This window comes from Lepus europaeus, chromosome 1 (assembly GCF_033115175.1).
Source record: "Lepus europaeus isolate LE1 chromosome 1, mLepTim1.pri, whole genome shotgun sequence".
In the NCBI taxonomy this organism is placed as follows: domain Eukaryota; kingdom Metazoa; phylum Chordata; class Mammalia; order Lagomorpha; family Leporidae; genus Lepus; species Lepus europaeus.
This window is the reverse complement of record NC_084827.1, coordinates 146983358-147008190: the sequence shown is the minus strand read 5'-3', so window position 1 is coordinate 147008190 and position 24833 is coordinate 146983358. Positions and strand designations below refer to the sequence as shown.

The 24833-nt window shown below is 40.7% G+C and overlaps 1 protein-coding gene across 2 annotated transcripts in view; it reads right to left on the bottom strand.

Annotated features, from left to right (window-relative positions):
• LOC133759224 (cytochrome P450 20A1) overlaps positions 1 to 24833 on the bottom strand; it is a 63718-nt gene that overhangs the window by 13769 nt on the left and 25116 nt on the right. For both annotated transcript variants that reach the window (XM_062190172.1, XM_062190178.1), the window contains 5 exons: positions 22645 to 22812; positions 16995 to 17073; positions 13467 to 13582; positions 12310 to 12364; positions 8359 to 8479 (listed from right to left, as the gene is read on the bottom strand). In XM_062190172.1, coding sequence (XP_062046156.1) covers positions 8359 to 8479; positions 12310 to 12364; positions 13467 to 13582; positions 16995 to 17073; positions 22645 to 22812 — 539 coding nt within the window. The remainder of the gene's footprint in view (positions 1 to 8358; positions 8480 to 12309; positions 12365 to 13466; positions 13583 to 16994; positions 17074 to 22644; positions 22813 to 24833) is intronic.

Genomic DNA, 24833 nt, shown 5'->3' with positions numbered 1-24833 from the left:
GAGAGAGAGAGAGAGAGAGAGAGAGAGAGAATCTTCCATTTGTTGGTTCACTCTTCCCAAATGTCACAACAGCCAGAGCTGGGCCAGGCTGAAACCAGGAGCCAGTAACTCCATCCACAGGGTGGCAGGAGCTCTTGTATTTGGGCTATCAAGCTGCCTTCCCAGGCACAATTGCAGGAAGTGGGACTAGAAGTGAAGCAGTCAGGACTTGAACAGGCACTCTTTTCTATGGGATACTTGCCATGCAAGCAGTGGCTTAACCTGTTGTACCACAACCACAATGCCAGCCCCCCAGATATCTGTATTTTGAAAGCACCTTTGGTGATGCAATGTGCAGCCATGAGCTCCAGCAGCAATGTGGAAGATGGGCCAGAAAGGAACAAGATTCAAGGCTGTTGAGGTATCCCAGTCACGGAGTGTTTAGCCTTGTAGTTAAGATGCCCTCATCCCACATCTGGATTGGGATGCACTGGGTTGGATTCTCAGCTCTAGCCCTGGTTCTAGCTTCCTTCTAGTGTAGATCTTGAGAGGCAGCAGTAATGGCTTAAGCAATTGAGTTCCTGCCACCAAATAGGAGACCTGAAGTGCATTATCGACTCATGGTTTGGCTTGTTCCACAACTGGCCCAGGGTATCTGAATACTGAACCAGTAGATAAGAGCTTTCTCTCTCTCTCTCTCTCTCTCTCTCTCTCTCTGTCCCTCAAACAATTAAAAAACAAAAACAAAATACCCTGAAAAGCTAATTGAAAAGTAGAATCAATAAAACTTGATCATTGCTTGGACATAGTAGAGTCACTAGATATGAGAATAATATCCACAAAATAGCGCAAAATTGGAATTTATAGAAGAGTCATATATTGTGTATTTAAAATGTTTAAACTTATTGTTTTAAATATATTTGGGGGGGGGCAGGTGTTTGGCACATGCCATTTGGAATACCTGCATCCCTTATTCAAGTACCTGATTTTTGTTCCAGATACTCGCTAGCGATCCAGCTTCCTGATAATATGCACCCCGGGAAGCAGCCGATGACGGCTCAAGTCACTTCAGTCCCTGCCACATATGTGAGACACCAGGATTAAGTTCCAGGCTTCTGGCTTTAGCCTGGAACTGGACTGTTCTGGGGACTTGAGGAGTAAACCAATGGATTAAAGATCTCACACTCTCTCTTTCAAGTAAAAATGAAAATAGGCCGGCGCCACTGCTCACTAGGCTAATCCTCCGCCTGCGGCGCCGGCACACCAGGTTCTAGTCCCAGTCGGGGCGCCGGATTCTGTCCGGGTTGCTCCTCTTCCAGGCCAGCTCTCTGCTGTGGCCCGGAGTGCAGTGGAGGATGGCCCAAGTCCTTGGGCCCTGCACCCGCATGGAAGACCAGGAGAAGCACCTGGCTCCTGGCTTCAGATCAGCACAGCGCCGGCCGTAGCTGCCATTTAGGGGGTGAACCAACAGAAGGAAGACATTTCTCTCTGTCTCTCTATCTCACTGTCTAACTCTGCCTGTGTAAGAAAAAAATGAAAATAAACATTTATAAGTACATATGTATATGTGCATGGAAAAATAGCAAGCAAAGATATGTAACAAGTGTTCTCTCTCAATGGTGCATTTACAAAGGACCTTTACTTTCTACTTCTTTACTTGCATATTAATAAACTAGTAATTTTGTACATGAAACAAAATTCATGTACACTGAACCAGCAAAAAGCAAAAATGCCACCTTTTTTAAAATATTTTTTTATTTACTTGAGAGGCAGAGTTACAGAGAGGGACAGACAGAAAAGTCTTCCATCCACTAGTTACCCACCCCCCAAATGGCCACAACAGCTGGAGTTGGGCCAATCCAAAGCCAGAAGCTTCTTCTGGGTCTCCCACATGGGCCCCAGCACTTTGACCATCTTCCATTGCTTTCCCAGGCCATAGCAGAGAGATCAGAAGAGGAGCAGCCGGGACTTGAACTGGCACCCATTTGGGATACCGGCACCACAGGCAGTGGCTTTACCCACTACAGTACAGTGCCAGCCCCCAATATCTTTCTTTTTTTTTTTTTAAGATTTATTTACTGGGTCTGGCACTGTTGTATAATAGGTAAAGTCACCACCTGCAGTGCCAGCATCCCATAAGGGCACCAGTTCAAGTCCCGGCTGCTCCATTTCCAATCCAGTTCTATGCTATGGCCTGGGAAAACAGTAGAAGATAGCCCAAATCCTTGGGCCCCTGCACCCAAGTGGGAGACCCAGAAGAAGTTCCTGGCTCCTGGCTTCAGATCGGCACAGCTCCAGCAGTTGCTGCCAATTGGGCAGTGAACCAGCAGATGGAAGTCCTCTCTCTCTCTCTCTCTCCCCTCTCTGTGTAACTCTGCCTTTCAAATAAATAAATCTTAAAGAAAGATTTATTTATTTATTTGAAAAGCAGAGTCACAGAGAGGCAGAATTTCTTTTTTTAAAGATTCATTCATTTATTTGAAAAGCAGAGTGACTGGGAGAGAAGGGAGAGAGAGCAATGAGAGAGAGAAAGAGGCAGAGTGTTGGTTTACATCCCAAATGGCAGTAACAGCTGGGGCTGGGCCAGGCTGAAGTTTGGATCCAGGAACTCAATCCCGGTCTCCCACGTGGGTGGTGGGGACTCGGGTAACAAGCTATCATCTGTCGCCTTTCTAGGTGCATGAGCAGGAAGCTGGATTGGAAGAAGAGTAGCTGGGACTCTGATATGGGATGGACAAACATCTGTGCCCACATGCTTCTTTTTAAAATTAGTTTGCCAATCTCCTCATTTTTAGAGCACTTTTTCATCACAATTTGCAAGAATATTTTATATAACAAGAAATATTACATTCTTCCTTTCATTGTTATTGCCAGCTGGGACTCGAACCAGCGCCCATATGGGATGCACTGTAGGTGGAGGCTTTACCCACTACACCACAGTGTCAGCCCCAGATGCCGCTATCTTAGCAACCCATATGGATAATCAGTGGTGGCTTGGCAGCACCATCATCCTGACTAAATTGATATGCTACCCACTAGCAATCATTTTCTTATACTTAGTAACAAGTAAGTACCTAACAGTAAAAAACATGACATACCACATTAAATACAGCAAAAAATATTGTTTTTAGGGTAACTAACCAGAACATTATAATCACAAGAATACCTGCATTCACTAGCAAACAAAGCAACAATAAACAAAGGCAGACTCAATCTCCACCTAAGAAGCTCAATCTCCACCTATACACCTAAATGTATATATATATATATTTTTTCTTTTAGATAAGAAGAAACATCAGAAACAGCTGAGGGAACTAGGAAGTGGGTCCTCTATGGATGAGGAGGCTTCTGGAGGATGCTTTTTAAGACATTTCCTCTATGGGGCCAGTGCTGTGGTGCAGTGGGTTAATGCCCTGGCCTGAAGTGTGGCATCCCATTTGGGTGCTGGTTCGAGACCCAGCTGCTCCACCTCCGATCCAGCTGTCTGCTATGGCCTGGGAAACAGAAAATGGCCCAAGTCCTTGGGCCCCTGTACCCGCTTGGGAGACCTGGCTCCTGTCTTCAGATTAGCACAACTCCAGCCATTGCGGCCAATTGGGAAGTGAGTCATCGGAAGGAGGACCTCTCTCTGTCTCTGCCTCTGCCTTTCTCTCTGCCTCTCCTCTCTCTGTGTAACTCTTTCAAATAAATAAATAAATCTTTTTTAAAAAAGACATTTCCTCTAGAGTCATCTGCCTCTTTAACAGTGCTTTTAATCTTAGAAGCCTTTTCTGGCTTCTATAAATGTCCATGATTTCTCGTTCTGAATGTATATGGCGTTAGTACTTCAGTAAGCCCAGCACACATTTTCGCCACGTCTATAGGCAATTTTCTGCAGTGTTAACATCATCCTCATTGTCACTATTATCACCATCAGCCTGATTCAGAACCACTTTGCTATTTCACCAGTCAGTGAATGAACAATTGGAGCCTCACTATTGAGGTTGAAAACTTCGATATCCTCTTTTTCCAGCTTTCTGATGGACTCTAAGGCTATATTCTTTGCATATGTATGTATGTATGGGCATACGAAATCTGAAATTTCAAAGTCACCACCTTGTTTATCATCAATGTAAGACCAGAAGTTGTGAAAGAAATGCACTGTACTCCAGGTGTTGGCAACTGTATCTATAGTATCATTCCTGCTAAATTCCTTTGGAAAACCTTGCAGGAGCAGATGTTTGGCCCAGTGGTGAAGCCACTGGGGTCAATTTCCAGTCTGTCTTCTAATTCCAGGTTTCTGCTGTTGTAGCAACTGGGAGGCAGTGGAGATGGGTCTGGTTGCTGCCACCACGTGGGAGATGTGAATTGCCTTCCCAGCTCCTGGTTTTAGCACCAGCCCATTCCTGTGGTTGGAATCCTTCGGGGGAATGAACCAGCAGATGGGAGTTCTTTCCTTCTGTCTTTAAAATAAGTTAATTAAAAAATAAAACACAAAATCTTTCCATACCCATGGTTCTGCTAGAATGCTCACTACTACTGGCAAGCAGTTCAACAAAGTGTTTTTACATTCCCTCTTCACTGACCTAAGAATACCCTAGGCACATTGCTGAACTAATCAAGTCACATTTAGGGAGAAGGTATGTGGCATAAACATTACCTTTGATGAGAATTTCATATGGAGAATGAATAGAACAGTTGTAAAGGAATAATAAGATCTTGCAATCATTATCTGGTCCAGCTTCCTTGCAGAGTACACAAGCCACGGGTATAAAATATTTGTGAAACCAATCAGAAAAAGAGGCCCCTGGGGATTCATGCCCTTTTTTGTTTATACAGAAAATGAACTGAAAAGAAATTAACTTCTTTAAAACAGCTAGGACATTAGCTTTGGTCTATCACAGCAAAGTTTACTCTTATGTGGGCCTGCTGCATTAGTGCATTCCAGCACAGCTATTCTGTCCTTGGCATCCTTTCTCTTTTCTTTTCTTTTCTTTTTTTTTTTTTTAATATTTATTTATTTATTTACTTGAAAAAGCAGTTACAGAGGGAAGAAGAGACACAGAGAAAAGAATCTTCTATCCACTGGTTCATTTCTCAGATGGCCACAACAGCCATGGGTCAGGCTAAAGCCAGGAACCAAGAACTCCATATTGGTTTCCCACATGGGTGGCAAGGGTCCAAGTTCTTGGGCCATCTTATGATGCATTAGCAGGAAACTGGATCAGAAGTAGAATAGCCAGGTCTCCCACAGGTGCGGCATGTATTCAACTACTTGACCTGCCACTTGCTGCCTCCCTGTGTGTACACTAGCAGGATCCAGGATTTGACCCCAGGCACCTCAAGGTGGGATGCGGGTATTTCAAGCACCTTCTTAGCCCTGTGCCACATGCCTGCCCCCCTGGCATGGGTTTTCATCAGCAGTGATCGTGGCAAACTCATCAATGAACTTCTCCATTGCTTTCAGATCACCAGGTGCTTAATTACCAACTCTTTCTGTAGTTAGCCTAGTGAATATTCATAGTTCTCTTCAATTTTTAGTTCGCAGTGACAGATCTCTGCTTGTTTATGGATCAGTATACCATTAAGTGGCATGAGTTCACTGTAACACTAACGGATCCAGTCTTTCAATACATAAGCAACACCTTTATATTTAACTTATGTGAGGTTTTTCTATTTTTCAAACTTCTGTTCATCACTTTCAGCACAGAACTTCAACGGCTTATTCTTCTAATGGTCACCTATGGTGGTCATTCTTCTTTTAAAAAGTTATTTATATTTACTTGAAAGGAAGAGTGACAGAATAAGAGAGCTTGAGAGAGAGAGGGAGAGAGAGAGACAGAGAGACAAAGAGACAGAGACATAGAGAAATATCTTCCATCTTTGATTCACTACTCAGATGGCCACAACAGCTAACCCTGGGCCAGGCCAAAGCCAGGAACTCCATCTGGGTCTCCCACGTGGGTGGACCCCTCCCAACTATATCAGTCATCATCTGCTATATCCCAAGGCATGTATTAGCATGTATGAAATGTGGAAACAGGACTCAATTCCAGGCACTCCAGTATAGGATGCTGGCATTCTAAGAACAGTTTAACCTGTGGTTCCACAAAGCCTGCTGTATATAGTAGTTGTTCTAACATCATATTCTTTTTTTTAATTTATTTTACTAATTTATAAAAAGAGAACAAATTTCATGTATTTCATATATACAGCTTTAAGAGTATAATGATCCTCCCCACCCTACCCCCCTCACTCCCAGCTTCTTTTAATTTTTACAATGAAATATTTTCAGTTTTCCTCATAATCACAAGCTTAACCTTCCACTAAATAAAGAATTCAACAAGTAGTGAGTAGAAAAACCACTGATCCTCAAGAGTATAGACAAGAGCTGTAAACAATATTCAAATCTCAAAATGATGATTTTGCCCATATACATTTTTTTGAATCTGAGTATTAGTTACCAAAAATCAGAGAAAACACGTGATATCTGTCTTCTGGGGACTGGTTTGTTTCATTAAGCATAAAAGTCTAACAGCATATTGATCTATGAGACGTTTCACACTTATACCACTGTCCGTTTCACCAACATCTAGACTTTCTGTGTTGCAGATAACATACACACTTTCCCTTTTTCTTATTACTATTATTTAGAGGGGTATTTGCAGTCCTTTCTGACATTTTCAACAGTATCTTTACCCCACAGAGAGTAAGCAAAAAACAGTGAGTAATGCCTGTAGGTCTTGACCCTTCAGGGGCATCATGGGGAATCCGCCATTGGCATGTCCGGCCTGCACACAAGCCGCTTTGTCCTGCTTTATGGGCCTGCTTATGGAGCTGGGGAGGGCATGAAGTCTTGGTAAGCTCAAAAAAGGTATGCCACAGCTGAAGGGGGCTGTGAAAGTCCTTTTTCCCTTGGGACACTGCATAAACTATGGATTGTGTGCCTGCATTTTGACCGTGCCCCATCACACAAGGTCAGGTGTGGAATTTTTCACTTGCAACATCACATCAGCACTCATATAGTTTCAGAGGGCTGGGCATTTGACCCAGGGCTTAAATTGCTGGTTAGAATGCCTGCATCCCAGTGCCTGGGTTTGACAGAGTCCTAATTGCAGCTTTCTTCTAATGCATACCCTGAATGGCAGCAGGTGATAGTTCAAATAGTTAGGGTCTCTTGCCACCCACATGGGGGACCTAGATTGAGTTCCTGGCTCCTGGCTTCAATCTGGCCGGGACTTGGCTGCTATGAGCATTTAGAGAAGGAAGCTGCAGATGGGAGCTCGCTTGCTCAGTCTGCCTGGCTGCCTGTCCAAAAAAGGGGGAGGGGACTTCAGATTTTGAATGTTTGAATTAGGGATGTTCAACCTAAAATTGTATATAAGCATGTAACCACAACACAAGCAAGGTAGTCAATAGTTTTCCTCCCTCTAAAACTTTTACCCATGCCCTTTGTAGTGGATTTTTTCCTCATTCCTAGTACTACATAACCAGTGACTGATTTCTGTAACTGTAATCTCACTTATCAAGAACTTCACATAAATGAAACCGTAGAGTAGGTGTTTACTTCTTTTACTTAGTGTAATAAGATCTATCTGTGTACTATGTTGCATATATTGATACTGTGATCCTTTTTATTACTTAGTAGTATTCCATGGTATGGCTATACCACAGTTTATCTATTTACCAGTTGGTGAACATTTGAACTGCTTCCATTTGGGGGGGGGGACTATTTGAAATACACTGCTGTGAACACTTGCCCATTTGTCTCTCCCTGGACATGCATTCATTTCTCTTGGGTAAATACTTAGGAGTGCAATTTTTGGGTGATAGGGTAAGTGTATGTTTAACTTATTTAAAAGATTCTCTCACACTGTTTTCCAATATGGCTGTAGCATGTTTTATTCCCAAGAGATTATGAGTGTTGCACTTCACTTGACATCTCTGGTAATATTTTATACAGGCCAATTAAAATTATTTATTTATTTATTTGGGAAGCAAAGAGATGGAGAGAGAATACTCTTATTTTCTGGTTTTTTCCCCAAATGCCCACAACAGCTGAGGCTGAGCTAGGGCAAAAGCCAACAGCCAGGAATCTAATCCAGGTCTCCCACATGGACGTGGAAGTCAGGAGCTAGAACTTAATCCAAGTACTCTATGTGGCACCTTAATCACCAGGCCAAACATCTGCCTCTATACAGGCTGTTAAAGGTTTCCCAGAACCACTATTTGATTTTAAAAAGCATATCAAGTTATTTATTAAGACCTATATGTAAACATTTTAAGATTAAAAAAAAAAAACCCTACAGATTTCCTAGATATTAAGATTAGTGTTATATTAGATAAGTCAGTTCAAATTTACCTTCCAATGATCTCCTCTTCCTTTCAGAAATTTCTTACCTGAGATGTTCAATTTTCTCTGGAGTAACAGGACCCTTCCCAAAAACTTGGTCTATCTCTTCATACAATTTTTTTTGAACTTCTTCAGAGGTGGCCAAAAAATAGATTGCCCAGGTACATACTAGGTGAAAAATTTATAATAACAACAATGAAAATAGCTAACTCGTGGCCAGCCTGAGTACAAAATAAGAAAAATATAACTGTTTTTGCATTCTTAAATTTTGATACAGAACAGGCTGGGAACTTTTTTTCTGCCAAGGGCTCTCTGGATATTTATGACATCAATCACGGGCCATACAAAATTATCAACTTAAAAATTAGCCTGTTGGGGCCAGTGGTGTAGCAGGCAAAGCTGCCACCTGCAATGCCAGCATCCCATAGGGGTCTTGGTTCTAGTCCTGGCAGCTCCACTTTCAATCCAGCACCCTGCTAATGGCCTGGGAAAAGCAAGAGAAGATGGCTCAAGCGCTTGGGCCCTTGCACCCACATGGGAGCCTGGAATAAGCTGCTGGTTCCCAGCTTCCGGCTGATCCAGTCCTGGTCAATACAGCCATCTGGAGAGTGAACTGGCAGATGAAAGATCTTTCTCTGTCTCTCCCTCTTTCTGTAAGCCCGCATTTCAAACAAATAAATAAATCTTTAAAAATAAATAAATACAAATTAGCCTACTACAGATTTATTAAATTTCAAGTCCCACCTAGAGCTGCCTTGGAAAGGCCAGAACAAATGATTTCGCTGACCTTATACAGCCTGCAGGCCAAATGTTCTCCACCCTGAATTACAGAAGATACATAAGGCCATAAAAAAGAATGCAATCCTTCATAGGATTTGTATTTCAATGAATGGGACATAAATATTTATAGAATACTGTCAAAAATAGAGTGCAAACTGGAGACTTTTTTTTAAAAGCTCTATATACTTATCTGAAATGTACTGAGACAGAGAGAGGGGGAATAAGAGAGAGAGAGAAAGAGACACAGAGAGAGAGAGAGATCTTCCATTCACTGGTTCATTCCCCAGGGCTAGGCCAGGCTGAAGCCAGAAGCCAAGAACCCATGCACGTCTCCCAAGTAGGTAACAGGAATCCAAGTCCTTGGGCCGTAGATGATACACTGCCTCCCATGAGCATTAGCAGGAAGTTGGATTAGAAGTATGGAATAGCTGGAACTGGAATCTGCTCTCTGATATGAGATGCAGGCACCCCTGGGGACAGCTTCACCTCCTGCATCACAACACGGGTCCTGGGTGCTTTCTTTCTTAAAAATGGCAGTAACTAAAGTCATGTAATGCATTTCACCATAGACAAATCAGTAATAAACTTCTCATCTGAGGAAGGGGGTGTTCCATGTTGGTGATTGTGATAAATGATCTGGTTCACTCATCCTGGTTAAAAAAAAAAAACATTTATAGCTCATTCAGCAGCAGCCCTAATTAAATGATTCATAGGAGTCAAATTAGCAGACAGTTAACCTACAAATCAATATTCTAAATTTTTGTTTTTAATGGTAAACGAACTGGATCAAGAACTGGTTATTACATAGAGTATTCTCAGAAATCAACTGGGAGCTGGTTGATGACACAATCTCACACCCAGATTTGGATTCGCTAGATTTGGGGTGAGGTCCAGGAATACACTTTTTGTAAGTATCACAGTCATTTTGATGAATTCCAAAACTGGAAAATCACTGGCTTATGGCTTACTTTTGCTTAAACTGGGTTACTGATTATATTCAGTGAGGAAATGAAAATGTAAGAAAATTATACAATGAAAATGAAACAGAGGAAAAAATTTCTTTTAGGAATAAACTGAGATTATAACCATTCAAAGAATGGAACCATCTGGATACATATTGCTTCTTTCCCTAGAATATGCCTGAACCAATACTGTATATAGCTCTATTTTTTTCTATAGCAAAGATTTTTATATGCTTACTGCAGTGTCCACTTCTAATTACCAATTATCTGTTTTCTGAGATAACAGCTGATTTAAATATGTCTCTAAGTTAATTTTAAAAAATATTTGCCGGATTTGCCTAAAATCCATATTATTATCTCTAAAATCAATAACCACCTGGTATTCAATTATATTGGTAATTTCCTTATACGGAAAGTTCATAAAAAGCACGAGTGGCTATCCCAAACTTTCCCTGCATATGCTTCTTCATCATGGCTTTTGAGTGAACTGTAAATTTTTTATTTCACAAAGGACATGAAAATGTGTGCAGTACACAATATGGACACATAATACAAATTTACAGTACTACACAGCTGAAGGATTCTGCACTAGGATTTGTATACAGTGCTTCCCCATATGTCCTACTTAACTAAATTATCACTTGAAAGTGTAACTGAATAAGCTTAATAATCTTGAACATTGGTTCCTTTTTAGAATTCTACTAAAAAGCATGACTGGAAATAGTTTAAAACTGTGATTTTAAGCAATTTAACAATCTTTAAATACAATACTGAATCAGACATGATTTCACAGTTGAAAGACACCTCAGAGGTCATCTGGAGCCAAACCCTTATTTCAGAAAAGGAGAAAACACAGAGATACCTAAGTATCTTGCTGAAGGCAAATAAATGGCAGACCAAGGACTTTATTTAAGGTTCTCTGTCTCTCTTACCACTCAAACACAGTAGAAGCACCTTAGAAAATAACAAACCTACTTGCAAAGAAACAGCATTACTCTTTTTTTTTTTAATTTTTTTTTTTTTTTTTTTGACAGGCAGAGTGGACAGCGAGAGAGAGACAGAGAGAAAGGTCTTCCTTTTGCCGTTGGTTCACCCTCCAATGGCCGCCGCAGCTGGCGCACCGCACTGATCTGGCAGGAGCCAGGTGCTTCTCCTGGTCTCCCATGGGGTGCAGGGCCCAAGCATTTGGGCCATCCTCCACTGCACTCCCTGGCCACAGCAGAGAGCTGGCCTGGAAGAGGGGCAACCGGGACAGAATCCGGCGCCCCGACCGGGACTAGAACCCGAGGTGCTGGCGCCCCTAGGCGGAGGATTAGCCTATTGAGCCGCGGCGCCGGCCCAACAGCATTACTCTTAAAATTCCTTCTAAAAACTAAAAGTAAGATGAAAATATTAATTGAATATTGGAAATGTTGATTTTGTGGTATTTTTGAAGGTCTTCAGCAAAGATATTATGTAATACACATTTTTAAAGGAAGTAAACATTATTTGAAAATAATCAAATACATTAGATTTTTGACAACTGCTTTCCTAAATTCCTTTCAACTATAATATCTGAATATCTGTAGTTCTCAAAGAAGAAAGATTTATGGGAAATGTACATCTCTATTCATCATTTTAAAGAAAATTTCCTGAAAGAGAGAGCTGTAAATGAGATTCAAGTGAACATAAATTTTGTAGATTTTAAACTGATGTCCTATTTTTTCCTTTAAGTACTTTATCTTAGTGTATTTTATGTATATAAATATTTTTATAAATATTGTAGAAATGAAGGGTATTCCACTAATCTAAAAACCAGTGAGTAAACTTAGAAACATATCACACATTTTTTAATTTTAGATAAAAGTCAACTTCAATTCCACCAAGAGAGGAGTTCTTTTAAACTGTGATTTCTGTGGCCTGCATCTTCTGTTGGTAGACCTCAATAAGCAGGCCAGCTTGGAATCACAGTGGAAAGCAGCAGCAGGAAATGGAAAAGCTTGCTGCTCCCGCTGGAAAGGTGTCAATGGCAGCTCCTGCTAAAGGCACTAACTAGAATTCACAGTCCATAAAATGTGTCAAAAATTTTATGGCACTATTCAGAGGTGGCATTGAGCACCTTGGCTTAAAAAAAGGTACTAATGTGAATCCAGCCTTTAAGAATGAAAAGGAGGAAAAAAATTATAGAGGTCAAATAGACAATGTTTCCTTTATTTCAGAACAGCTTTACCCTGTAGATTTTGTAATCTATCTGAAAAAGAAGCCAATTTTACTTACATTTTGCAGTTATTATGCACCCGGCCAGAGAAAATATCATACCGTCTTCTAGAATCTAGGAAACAAAAATAAATTTAGAAAATGTGAAATGCAATGTGACCAAATAATCTAGACTATAAAATTAGGATCAATGAAAGGAAAAAATTGTACTGTTCCCTTCTGATGTTTTTAAGAAAAAATTTACATAATATGAAAATCAACTTAAATACTGCACTGCCTTTTGGATACATTAAATATTTAATTTAATGGCTGAAGACACACTTCGGCATAATGGCTAGGTCTTAACCTTCTGGCATGGCCTGGTCTGATAACAAAGCCTTGACAAGTGGAAAAGAGCCTTCCACTGGCCTCAGAGTCTAATTCAATTTCTGTACCAATATATTCCCAGAAAACCAGTTCTGCTTTTGAGCACTGGCATGGATGGAGTGGAGCAAGAGTCCTACAGTGAACGGGTGCTGCAGTACTGGCTCCATCTGCGGTTTGCCTGACCACACACAGAGGCAGTGTGCGCTGGTGGTAACAGGCCTGCACCGTGAACAAGCCAAGCTGCCACACATGGTCACAGGGCAGAGTGGCTTAGTCTATGAAGGCTTTGACCAGTCTTTCTCCTCTTTTATGATCACAGGATTCTGGCTCAATTTTTGCTTATTCAAATATTAAATAATATACTGCTAAGTAACCAGAGACTATTTTTACTACTTAAAATATACAATAAAGGAGAAGCCATTCAATTTTAGAGTATCTGGATTAAAATGAGTGAAAAGCACATTCCATATATGTGTGATTTTTTTAAGATTTATTAATTTATTTGGAAGGTGGAGTTACAGAGGGCAGAGACAGAGGCAGAGCGAGAGAAGTCTTAAATCCTCTAGTTTACTCTTCAAATGGCCACAAGGGCCAGGGCTGGGCCAGAGTGAAACCAGGAGCCAGGAGCTTCTTCTAGGACTCTCACATGGGTGCAGGGGCCCAAGGACTTTGGCCATATTCTGCTGCTTTCCCCAGGCAGGGAACTGGATCAGAAGTGGAGCAGCTGAGATTCTAACTGGCACCCACACAGGATGTTAGCGCTGCAGGAGTTAGGGGGAGGTTTAACCTGCTATGCCACAGTGCCAGCCCGAGTTATTTTTTATTTGATAAGCATTTAACAATTACATCACCTGTTGGTCATTAAGGTTCCCATGTACTAAGGAGTCGATGAAAATATGTTGATTAAAATTCCTTCCTTTTCGTTCTTTTATGATTTTCTTTAAGGTACATTCCAGTTCCATAAAGGCTTAGAGAGGAAACACACACAATTAGAATACAAGCATTTGTGGAGACTGAACTGTTTAAGGGTAAATCTGCACAAAGTTATTATGTGCAGAATAAAGCCTTCAAAGGTAATAAACAACAATAAAGATACTATTTTAACTCATGTATTTCCTTTCCTTCCTTCTTTTTCCTAAACTTAACACACTTAGAAAAATATATAGACATGTAAGTACAGGTTAAGGAATAATTATAAAGCAGATACCTATACCATCACCACCCAGGTCAAGAAGTTAGAGCCCTGCCAGCACCTTAGAGGCCTCCAAACACATCCATCTCTCCCCTGACACCACCCATCTTCCCTTTAAATTCTTTCCTCCCAACAACTATATTCCTTCTTCCGAATCAGGCTCACTTGTTGAGGAACAGAAACAGTTATGAAATAACCAGAAAAGAAAACTTCTGAAACCTAAAAGATATAAATAACTGACAAGCGAAGGTTAACAAAATCATCCAGTCCTCATCTTTCTTGACTGTCATGTCACTGGCCAGGAATGCTTGGTCACTTGGTTCCCAGGACCCCACACTTCCCTCCCTCTTTCCCACCTGATCATCCTCAGTCTTTTTTGATTCCTTCTCATCTCTTGGATTTCCGAAAGATGGCATGTTCTAGGACAGCACTCCGCTTCTGAACCTCTTCTCTTTTTCTATCTGTATTTATTACCTTGGTATTCTAAATTTACATTTCTAGTCAGGACCTCTTTCTTCTGAATTCTAGACTCATACATCCAGCAACAAACAACATTTCCACTTGGATGCCTGAGGCACTTTAAACATAACATACCCAACACACTCAACTCTTGATCCTTCCCCCAAAACTGGACCTTCCAATACTCCTCCCTATCTTATTTCCTAATAACCTCATCTTCCAACTACTCAGGCCTAAAAAGCATTGGTGTTGACCTCTCTGATATTCTGCATTTAAACTGTAAGCCAGCGTTGGTGATTCTATCTTCAAAATAAGAATTACTCTTACTTTTTTGGGGGAAGGAGGATTCTGTTGTTCTAACCCATGTTATTAATCTTCCTGGTTCACTGCAATAGCTCCCTAATTAGTATCCCTAGGGGTGAGCCTCTGACCAAGTGGTAAAGACACTGCTTGGGATAATACCCACATCCCCTATTACGGTGCCAGGGTTCAAATCTCAGTGCTGCTCTTCATTCTGGATTCCTGCTGATACGTACTCTGAGAAGCAACAATTGACACTCTTGTTTATGGCATCAATAATCTCCCTAGGCTCTTGTCATGAGTTGCCAAGGCTATGGAAGCGTTTTGAGTTTGCCGACTTCGATCTTATTTAGACAAGGTCATAGTCAAAGTGGAACTTCTCTCCTCCCTTCAGAGAAAGGTATCTCCTTCTTTGATGGCCTGTTCTTTCTACTGGGATCTCACTCGTAGAGATCTTTCATTTAGGTTTCTTTCTTTCTTTTCTTTTTTTTTTTTTTTTTTTTTTTTGCCACAGTGTCTTGGCTTTCCATGCCTAAAATACTCTCATGGACTCTTCAGCCAGATCCAAATGCCTTAAGGGCTGATTCTGAGGCCAGAGTGCTGTTTAGGATATCTGCCATTCTATGAGTCTGCTGTGTATCCTGCTTCCCATGTTGGATCGTTCTCTCCCTTTTTGGTTCCATCAGTTAGTATTAGCAGACATTAGTCTTGTTTATGTGATCCCTTTGACTCAGACCTATCAGTATGATCAATTGTGAACTGAAATCGATCACTTGGACTAGTGAGATGGCACACTTGGACTAGTGAGATGGCATTGGTACATGCCACCTTGATGGGATTGTATTGGAATCCCCTGGCACATTTCTAACTCCACCATTTGGAGCAAGTCAGCTTGAGCATGTCCCAAATTGTACATCTCCTCCCTCTCTTATTCCCACTCTTATATTTAACAGAGATCACTTTTCAGTTAAATTTAAACACATAAGAATAATTGTGTTAATTACAGAGTTCAACCAATAGTATTAAGTAGAACAAAAAAATAAAACAAAACAAAATACTAAAGGGAATAAAGTATTAAATTGTTCATCAACAGTTGGGACAAGGGCTGATCAAGTCACTGTTTCTCATAGTGTCCATTTCACTTCAACAGGTTTCCCCTTTGGTGCTCGGTTAGTTGTCACCATCAGGGAGAACATATGATATTAGTCCCTCTGGGACTGGCTTATTTCACTCAGCATGATGTTTTCCAGATTCCTCCATTTTGTTGCAAATGACCGGATTTCACTGTTTTTGACTGCTGTATAGTATTCTATAGAGTACATGTCCCATAATTTCTTTATCCAGTCTACTGTTGATGGGCATTTGGGTGGATTCCAGGTCTTAGCTATTGTGAATTGAGCTGCAATAAACATTAAGGTGCAGACAGCTTTTGTGTTTGCCAATTTAATTTCCTTTGGGTAAATTCCAAGGAGTGGGATGGCTGGGTTGTATGGTAGGGTTATATTCAGGTTTCTGAGGAATCTCCAGACTGACTACCATAGTGGCTTAACCAGTTTGCATTCCCACCAACAGTGGGTTAGTGTCCCTTTTTCCCCACATCCTCGCCAGCATCTGTTGTTGGTAGATTTCTGTATGTGAGCCATTCTAACCGGGGTGAGGTGAAACCTCATTGTGGTTTTGATTTGCATTTCCCTGATGGCTAGTTATCCTGAACATTTTTTCATGTGTCTGTTGGCCATTTGGATTTCCTCTTTTGAAAACTGTCTATTGAGGTCCTTGGCCCATCTCTTAAGTGGGTTGTTTGTTTTGTTGTTGTGGAGTTTCTTGATCTCTTTGTAGATGCTGGTTATTAACCCTTTATCTGTTGCATAGTTTGCTGTGTACATTTTATAAGGTGCAATCAATGCCATGCAAATTTGAAAATGATATTACTCTATGTTCTAATGGTGAGAATTTTTAATCTTGTTACATTTTATAAAAATCTGGGTAATATTTAATCAGGTTGATATTATTTCCTTCGCAACTCCTATAATGCTGAACATTTAGGTTGTTTTCTACTTGCAGAAATATTTCTACAAGTAAAATCTTCATGAATATTTCTTCTCTAAGATAATTTCATCCTTTATTTATGGCTCTTCACATGTATTGTCAAGTTGCCTTCTTAGGATTATACCCTTAAACTTTCTACAGATTCTGTAGTGTGCACCAGCTCTATGCTGCCCTCATTCCACAGTGAGTACTAGAGTCTCTTTAACTAACTTACTGTTCTTCCCTCTTTTTTTTGTTAAGGAAGAATTTTATTGTACAGAAAAAAAAGCACAGAGGGAGAAATATAAATGATCTATGGATCTACAGATCTATATCTATCAAGAGATAACGCAGAGACATATATGCTTTTGTCCTAACAATTAGGAGTAGACAAACTTACCACCTTCATATTGTTTTCTCCAAGTTGTATTTTTATCAAGTGACCCATCTAGAAAGCCTTTTCCAATCTCAGCCCAAACCTGAAAGTAGGAAAATATATAGACCCATTATCCAGAACATAGATTTTCTTTTCTTTTTTTTTAAACTCTTTTTTATTATTATTATTATTATTTTTTTTTTGACAGGCAGAGTGGACAGTGAGAGAGAGACAGAGAGAAAGATCTTCCTTTTGCCGTTGGTTCACCCTCCAATGGCCGCCGTGGTAGGCGCGCTGCAGCCGGCGCACCGCGCTTATCCAATGGCAGGAGCCAGGTGCTTCTCCTGGCCTCCCATGGGGTGCAGGGCCCAAGCACTTGGGCCATCCTCCACTGCACTCCCTGGCCACAGCAGAGAGCTGGCCTGGAAGAGGGGCAACCGGGACAGGATCGGTGCCCCGACCGGGACTAGAACCCGGTGTGCCGGTGCTGCAAGGCGGAGGATTAGCCTAGTGAGCCGCGGTGCCGGCAGAACACAGATTTTCTAAATATTACAGAGCAATGTAAACTAATAATTAAGGAATTCCTTTTTCACCAACAACTCTGATAAGTACAGTGCTCTCTTTTAAGTACGTTGCACAATTATTTACTTGAGGATAAGATACAAATATATTTTAATGATTTCAGTCTACTGGAAAGGAAAAATTTCTTTAAAAGGAGTAGGAATAGAGATGAAGAAAAACATGGAAGTAGAGTTAATCCCCAATTTTTCACTATAATTGCAAAAGTGGATAAATAATCTTTTATTTTGTCTATGATACTGACAAACATTGGCTGAGGTCCAGAAAAAGCTTCAAAATTAGGAACCAGCATTGTGATGCAACAGGTTAAGCAGATGCTTGCCAACCCTGACATCCCATATCAGAATATGAGTTTGAGTCCTGGCCATTCTGTTTTGGATCCAACTCCCTGCTTATGAGCATGTGAAAGCAGTAGAAGATGGCCCATTTGGGACCCTGCCCTCTACAGGAGAGGTCAGATTTAGTTCCCGACTCCAGGCTTTTGCCTGGCCCAGCCCTGGCTGTTGAGGTCACTAGGGAGTAAACTAGCAAATGGAAGGTCTCTCTCTTTCTCTCTCTCTCTCCCCACCTCCCTCTCTGTCACTGCCTTTCAAATAGACAAAATAAAACTTTAAAAATGAGTCTAAGGTTTGGTGATGATAAGCAGTAAGTCAGGCTCCTACTATTGCAAAACTGGGTCATGAGCCCTTGAAAAAAACATGAATTATAATTCAAAAGTTCAGCAAGAACTTTTGATATATATTGATCAATGACTAAATATTTGAAAAAAATATTAAAGAATCTTCAACTCTTTTTTATTTGACAGATAGAGTTAGACAGTGAGAGAGAGAGACAGAGAGAAAGGTCTTCCTTCCGTTGGTTCACCCCACAAATGGCCGCCACAGCCGGCACTGCGCCGATCCGAAGCCAGGAACCAGGTGCTTCTTCCTGGTCTCCCACGCGGGTGCAGGCATCCAAGCACTGGGCCATCCTCCACTGCCCTCCTGGGCCACAGCAGAGAGCTGGACTGGAAGAAGGGCAACTGGGACACAATCTGGCACCCATATGGGATGCTGGCGCTGCAGGCAGATGATTAACCAAGTGAGCCACGGCGCCAGCCCCATTCAACTCTTAAGAGAGATACGTGTATCAGTATACTAACATGTAAAAAATTGAGCTCACATGTAAAAAAAATATTATAAAAATGTAGAGCAAATGTTCATATTCGGAATAATCTTCGAGTGCAAGAAGGGTTTCAAAGCACATTGTAAAGCACAAGGCAAAATTTATAATGAAAAAAAGGTGAACTGGTTCAGCTATATAAAAAGTCAACATTGTGATAATCAAAAAGCACTATAAAGTAAAAAATAAAATGAAATTGGGATAAAAATAAAGAATTATTTCAGACTATAAGGAAAAGAAACACATGAATAGAAACATGGCCAAAAGATATGAGGAAGCATTCCACAAAAGAAACACATCTTTGACGAAAGTTACAAAAGATGTTTAACCTCACAAACAAAAGAATTATTTTTAATCATCAAATGTTGTTTTTGAGCTATTAAAAGCAAATTTGTATAAGGGTACTCCAAAAAATGACCAGAAAATAGAAAATTGGTTTATTTTTTAGCAAATAAATTCTGAGGTCCATGCAGTGTGCACCGTGCTGCAGCAGTTACACTGCCACTTGGGACCCCCACATCCTACATCAGAAGGACTGGGATGAATCCCACCTCTGCTCCTAATCCAGCTTCCTGCCAATGTGCACACTGGCAGCAGGTGATGGCTCAAGTACTTGGGTCCCTACTACCCATGTGCAGCTAGATGGAGTTCCTGGCTCCTGGCTTTGACCCGACTCAATCCTGACTGTTGTGAATGTTTGGGAAGTGAACAAGCAGATGGGAGATATCTCTCTCTCTCTCTCTCTCTCTCTCTCTGCTTTTCAAATACATTTTTAAAAAAATAAACTGTAAAAAAAAGTTCATGAAAACACATAGTGTAAAAAAACTGCACGGATTTCAAAACTTTTTGCATCAAAATAAACATCTTTTAATTCCACTATTCTTGAACTTTATTAAATACCCACACATAAAAGACCAATAATTCTAACTGTTGTCCAAAGCACAGGGAAAGGTGAGGGTATTTGGCGCAGCAGCTTAAACCACTGCTTGGGAACCCACATCCCATACTGGAGCGCCTGGTTTGTAATCTGCTTGCTTTGCTTCTGATCCAGCTTCCTGTTGATGGCTATCCTCAGGCAGCAGATGGGAGTGGCAGGGCCCTGGCTTCAGCCTGCCTCACTCCCGGCCGCTGTAGGCATTTGGGGAGTAAACAAGCAGATGGAAGATCTATCTGTCTCTCTCTGCTTTCAAGTAAAAATAACAATATAGAAACAACATTTTTTTAATAAAAGCACAAGGAAAGAACACATAATGTTGGTGGGAAAATTACTGGAATAATGTTTTGGTAGTTCAGAAATACAGTACTGCAACTGAATATCATACTGAGTTGAACTGAATGTGGGGTGTACCTTTTTTCACATTTTAACACTTGTGAAATTAGCATGCATCCTACAACTGATGACATCTCCCATCTGTTGTCAGCACAGCAGCGGTCATGATGACTGCATCATTGCCTCTGAATTCACAAACTGGTTATTACTCCTAGTGACACGACTGGACAGTAATAATCCCTTGGTGTTTCAGACATTGAAAGATCATTTGAGGATGGTTATTAAATGCTGTTTATGGTCTGAAAACTTTCCTTGACAACTTTTAGTAACATTAATACCTAATTCCTGCCAAAATACATAGTTAAATCTACTCATGAAATATCAGACATAATCAATTAAGGAATAGTCTACAAAATAATTGTCCCATACTTTCCAAAAGTGTCAAAGGAAACCAAAAAAAGTTGCCAAACTGTTCCAGATTAAAAAGGTTTGATTATTAAAAAGTACGGAAAGATTTAGAGATGGGTCCTGGATTGGAGGGGCTGGGAACTTAAATGAATATTATTGAAATAATTAAAGAAATTTTAATACAGGCTCCAGATGAGCTAACAGCATTGTAGCAATGATAAATTTCCCGGGTTTGATAACTGTATTGCTAAAAGAGACAGAAAGGGTTACAAATAGGCAGGGTACAAGGGTACAAGCCCCGTTGGTATACTGGTTGCTGAAAAAAACACAGGCACCCACAAAAACTTGCTTCTCAGAAAGTTGAAGGATGAGGAGCTGGTGGTGTGGTACAGCAGTTTAAGCCTCCACCTGCGACATCAGCATCCCATATGGGCTTGGGTTTGAGACCCAACTGCTCTACTTCTGATCAACTCCCAGCTAATATGCCTGGGAAAACATGAGAAGGTGGCCCAAGTATTTGGGCCCCTACAACCATGTGGGAGACCTGGAAGAAGCTCTTGGCTTTAGCCTAGCTCAGCCCTGGCCGTTGGGGCCATTTGGGGAGTGAGCCAGCAGATGGAAGATCGCTCTCTCTCTCTTCTCCTCCTCCCCCTCTCTCTATGCCTTTCAAATAAATAAATAAGAAAGTAGCAGAATGCTAGCAAAGGTGCAAGATGGTAGAAGTTTAAAATGCCCCTAGATGCAGAGAGCACCTAGCTCACTGCCAGAGACTCCTGTGAAAACAACAAGCTAACTAGCCTGACTACTGGCCATTTTCTTACTTTCAGGATTGACATCTTAGACAGCCAATCAAAAGATGTTTCCCATTTAGCAGTATAAAATTATGCCCCAAAGTAAGCCAGATGGCTTCCTGTAATATGGAATGCTGGTGTTGCAGGCACGGATTTAACCCACAGTATCACAATGCTGGCCCTTCAATCTGTTTATAGATATAAATAATATAAGGAATAATTTCTCAGATCTGAAATGTGGTAGAGTGAGTGGCCTGCTATGGAGTGGATAATAGTTTGAGTGTCCCACAAACGCCCAGTTGTTACAGGCCTGGTCCCCAAAGCTTCATGTTAATAGTATTGAGAGGGGGCCGGCGCCGTGGCTCAATAGGCTAATCCGCCACCTGCGCTGCTGGCACACGGGGTTCTAGTCCCAGTCGGGGCGCTGGATTCTGTCCCGGTTGCCCCTCTTCCACGCCAGCTCTCTGCTGTGGCCCAGGAGTGCAGTGGAGGATGGCCCAAGTGCTTGGGCCCTGCACCCCATGGGAGACCAAGAGAAGCACCTGGCTCCTGGCTTCAGATCAGCGCGGTGCGCCGGCCGCAGCACACTGGCCACAGCAGCCGTTGGAGGGTGAACCAATGGCAAAAGGAAGACCTTTCTCCCTGTCTCTCTCACACTGTCCACTCTGCCTGTCAAGAAAAAAAAAATAGTATTGAGAGGGTAAAAACTGAATCCAGTTATGGTTTCTGAAGGTCATGCCTTGGGAAGTGACTGGATTATTAAAGACCACACAGGCACAGACAAACATACACACTCCTTCTTGCTAAGCAATGCTCTCCGCCAGCAAGGACATCCTTTCCAGATGCCCAACCAATGGAGTCACCCAATCTCGGACTGTGAAACTCCAAAATTGTAAGCCAAAATAAACCTTTTCTGTTTATAAAGGTAATTTTCTCACTGTAGTAATGGAAAGTTGACTAATATACATAAGTGATTTGAACTAAATAATTTAATTTGGAAACTGATAAAAAGAGAATAATAAATCCCATATGTGAATCTGGTGAAAGAAACAGTACTTCAATTTTAGACAGAGTTAGCTTTGGTTTCCATCATTTTAATCTCATTAACATTTGCATGCTCCATTGACTTTAACTTCTTTCTATACGGGACATAACATACTTTTATTAAATACTACTTTTCTCTTCTACTCTGGAATTCATTATGACTTTATAACAGACTTGCTAAGAATTAAAAGAAAATTTCTTTACTCTTGCTCTTTTAACATTTCAAAAGTAATTGTTTAAAAAAAGCAATTCTTAACTTTTAAAAAGGCAACAATTTTCTTACTTGCATTGTTATTTTCAGTCCCAAACAAGGTATTTTTATTCAATAGAATCTTAAACGTTCTTCTTTAGAGGCAAAGTCTGTGTTATTCAACTATCCATTCTGATGACAGCATAATTTAAAACTTTCCCTTAGACTTACTGTGCCATGATTCTTCTGGAAACGAATGACTTCCTGTTCATCTTCAAATGTACTACCTAGTACCAACTGTGTCACACACTTCATAGCAAAACCAAGCATATGCTGGCTGAGGGGTACATGCTGGCTCTCTGGGTAGGAAAGCCACTTATCTAATAATTCTTCTGACAGCTGCAAGAGAACACAAGACCACAATGATTTATTATTTCTACTTGCTAAATCTTAGAAAAATTCAGCAAGCAGGTTAATGTCATAGCACACACAGTTCAATGCTGTAAACACTGGCTCCACCTATAACTGTCTCCTCAAGGGCTCGGGTTCAGCTTCCATCAAAGGTTGACTTCTAAAACAAAACACAATCATCACCACAGCAGTATGATCAAAAATAGATGGAAAATTCAAATATAGAAAAACCTGAAACCTACTGGAAACTAAAAGACCAAGGTGTTATTATCTAATAAAGAACAGTAAAAGTTCACCTTAGAAAGCCTGTTATGGGGGCAGGCGCTGTGGTGTAGTAGGCTAATCCTCCACCTGTGGTGCTAGCACCCATATGGGCACTGGTTTGAGTGCCAGCTCCTCCACTTCTGATCCAGCTCTCTGCTGATGGCCTTGAAAAGCAGCAGAAGACGGCCCAAGACTTTCAGCCCTTGCACCCACGTGGGAGACCAGGAAGAATCTCCTGGCTCCCGGCTTTGGATCAGCCCAGCTCCAGCTATTGCAGCCATCTGGGGAGTGAACCAACAGATGGAAGACTTCTCTATCTCTTTCTCTCTCTCTTTCCATAATTTTGCCTCTCAAATAAATAAATATACCTTTTTTTAAAAAAAGAGTGCCTGTGATAAAAATAAGTCACTAAATATATAAATATGTAAAAGTCCTAGATATGCTTCAAAACCTCTCAGAGTCTCTGCATCCTTTGCCAAGTATTTATTAAATCCATTGTGGAATGAAAACAGTGTGTAGTAAAAAGATCACAAGCTTTGAAATCAAAATAAGTGGTTTTACTGAAAAAATAATGAGTCTTAAAAGTAAAGGAGCTTTGGGCAGTTTGTTTAACCTGAGGTTCAGGGGTCTCAAAGCCAAACTGGAGATGACATTTCCTAACTGGCTACATTGGGAATAATAATACCCTTGTGACATAATTTGGCAAAGGTTTTGTGAAGTATAAAGCAAAGGTGCTTCAAGCAGCTTGTGGAAAAATGCAATAAAAGTATGACCTTATTTTGGTACAAAAATCTTTTTGAATTCCATACTTAGTTTTTTTTAAATACAAATTTCCATAGTATGGAGGGAAAAAGCTTTTTGTATCAAGTAATGATGAAAAAAACTTTTACACAAAAAAATCCTTTAAAAATGTTTGTGCCAAAAAAATTCATATTTTTAATTCCATTGTACCCAAGAAATTTTGGAAGAACTTTTATATAAAGCTTCTATTATGTTAAGAACTCATATTTAAGGTCTTTTCTCATATCAACCCCATGAAAATTTATTCATAGTATAAAGGATTAAAGTTCAATTTTGTGTGAAACAATATTCAACATGAAAAGATTAAATATTGCTCAGATTTATGCCTAAAAAGAAACATATGGAATATAAAACTTACTTTTGGAAAAGAAAAATCGAAGCCTTAATGACTCCAAAGTATCAAAACGAATGAATTGATCCAGTTAGCATACATTAAAAGAACTCTGAGATTTGGGATAAGTATGAAGAAAACAGCAATTAAAATGGGACAAAACTATAAAGTTCTTTAAAATATTTATTTATTTGAAAGGCAGAGTTACAGAGAGAGAGAGAGAGTCTTCTATCCACTAGTTCACTCCCCAGACAGCTACGACGACCGGAGCTACACTGATCTGAAGCCAGGAGCCAGGAGCTTCTTCTGGATCTCCCTCTTGGGTGCAGGTGCCCAAGGACTCAGGCCATTCTCTACTGCTTTCCTAGGCCATAGCTGAGAGCTGGTTTGGAAGTGGAGCAGCTGGGACTCAAACCATCACCCATATGGGATGCCAGCACTGCAGGCGGCAGCTTTACCTGCCATGTCACAGCACTGGCCCCCCCAAAAAATTATAATTTTCAAATTATTTTCATGTTACCAAAAAAACAGTCCTAGACACATTAGGCCCACTTATCCATGGCCTAGTTTTCATGGCTTCAGTGACCCAGCCAACCAAACCTGAAAACCACTA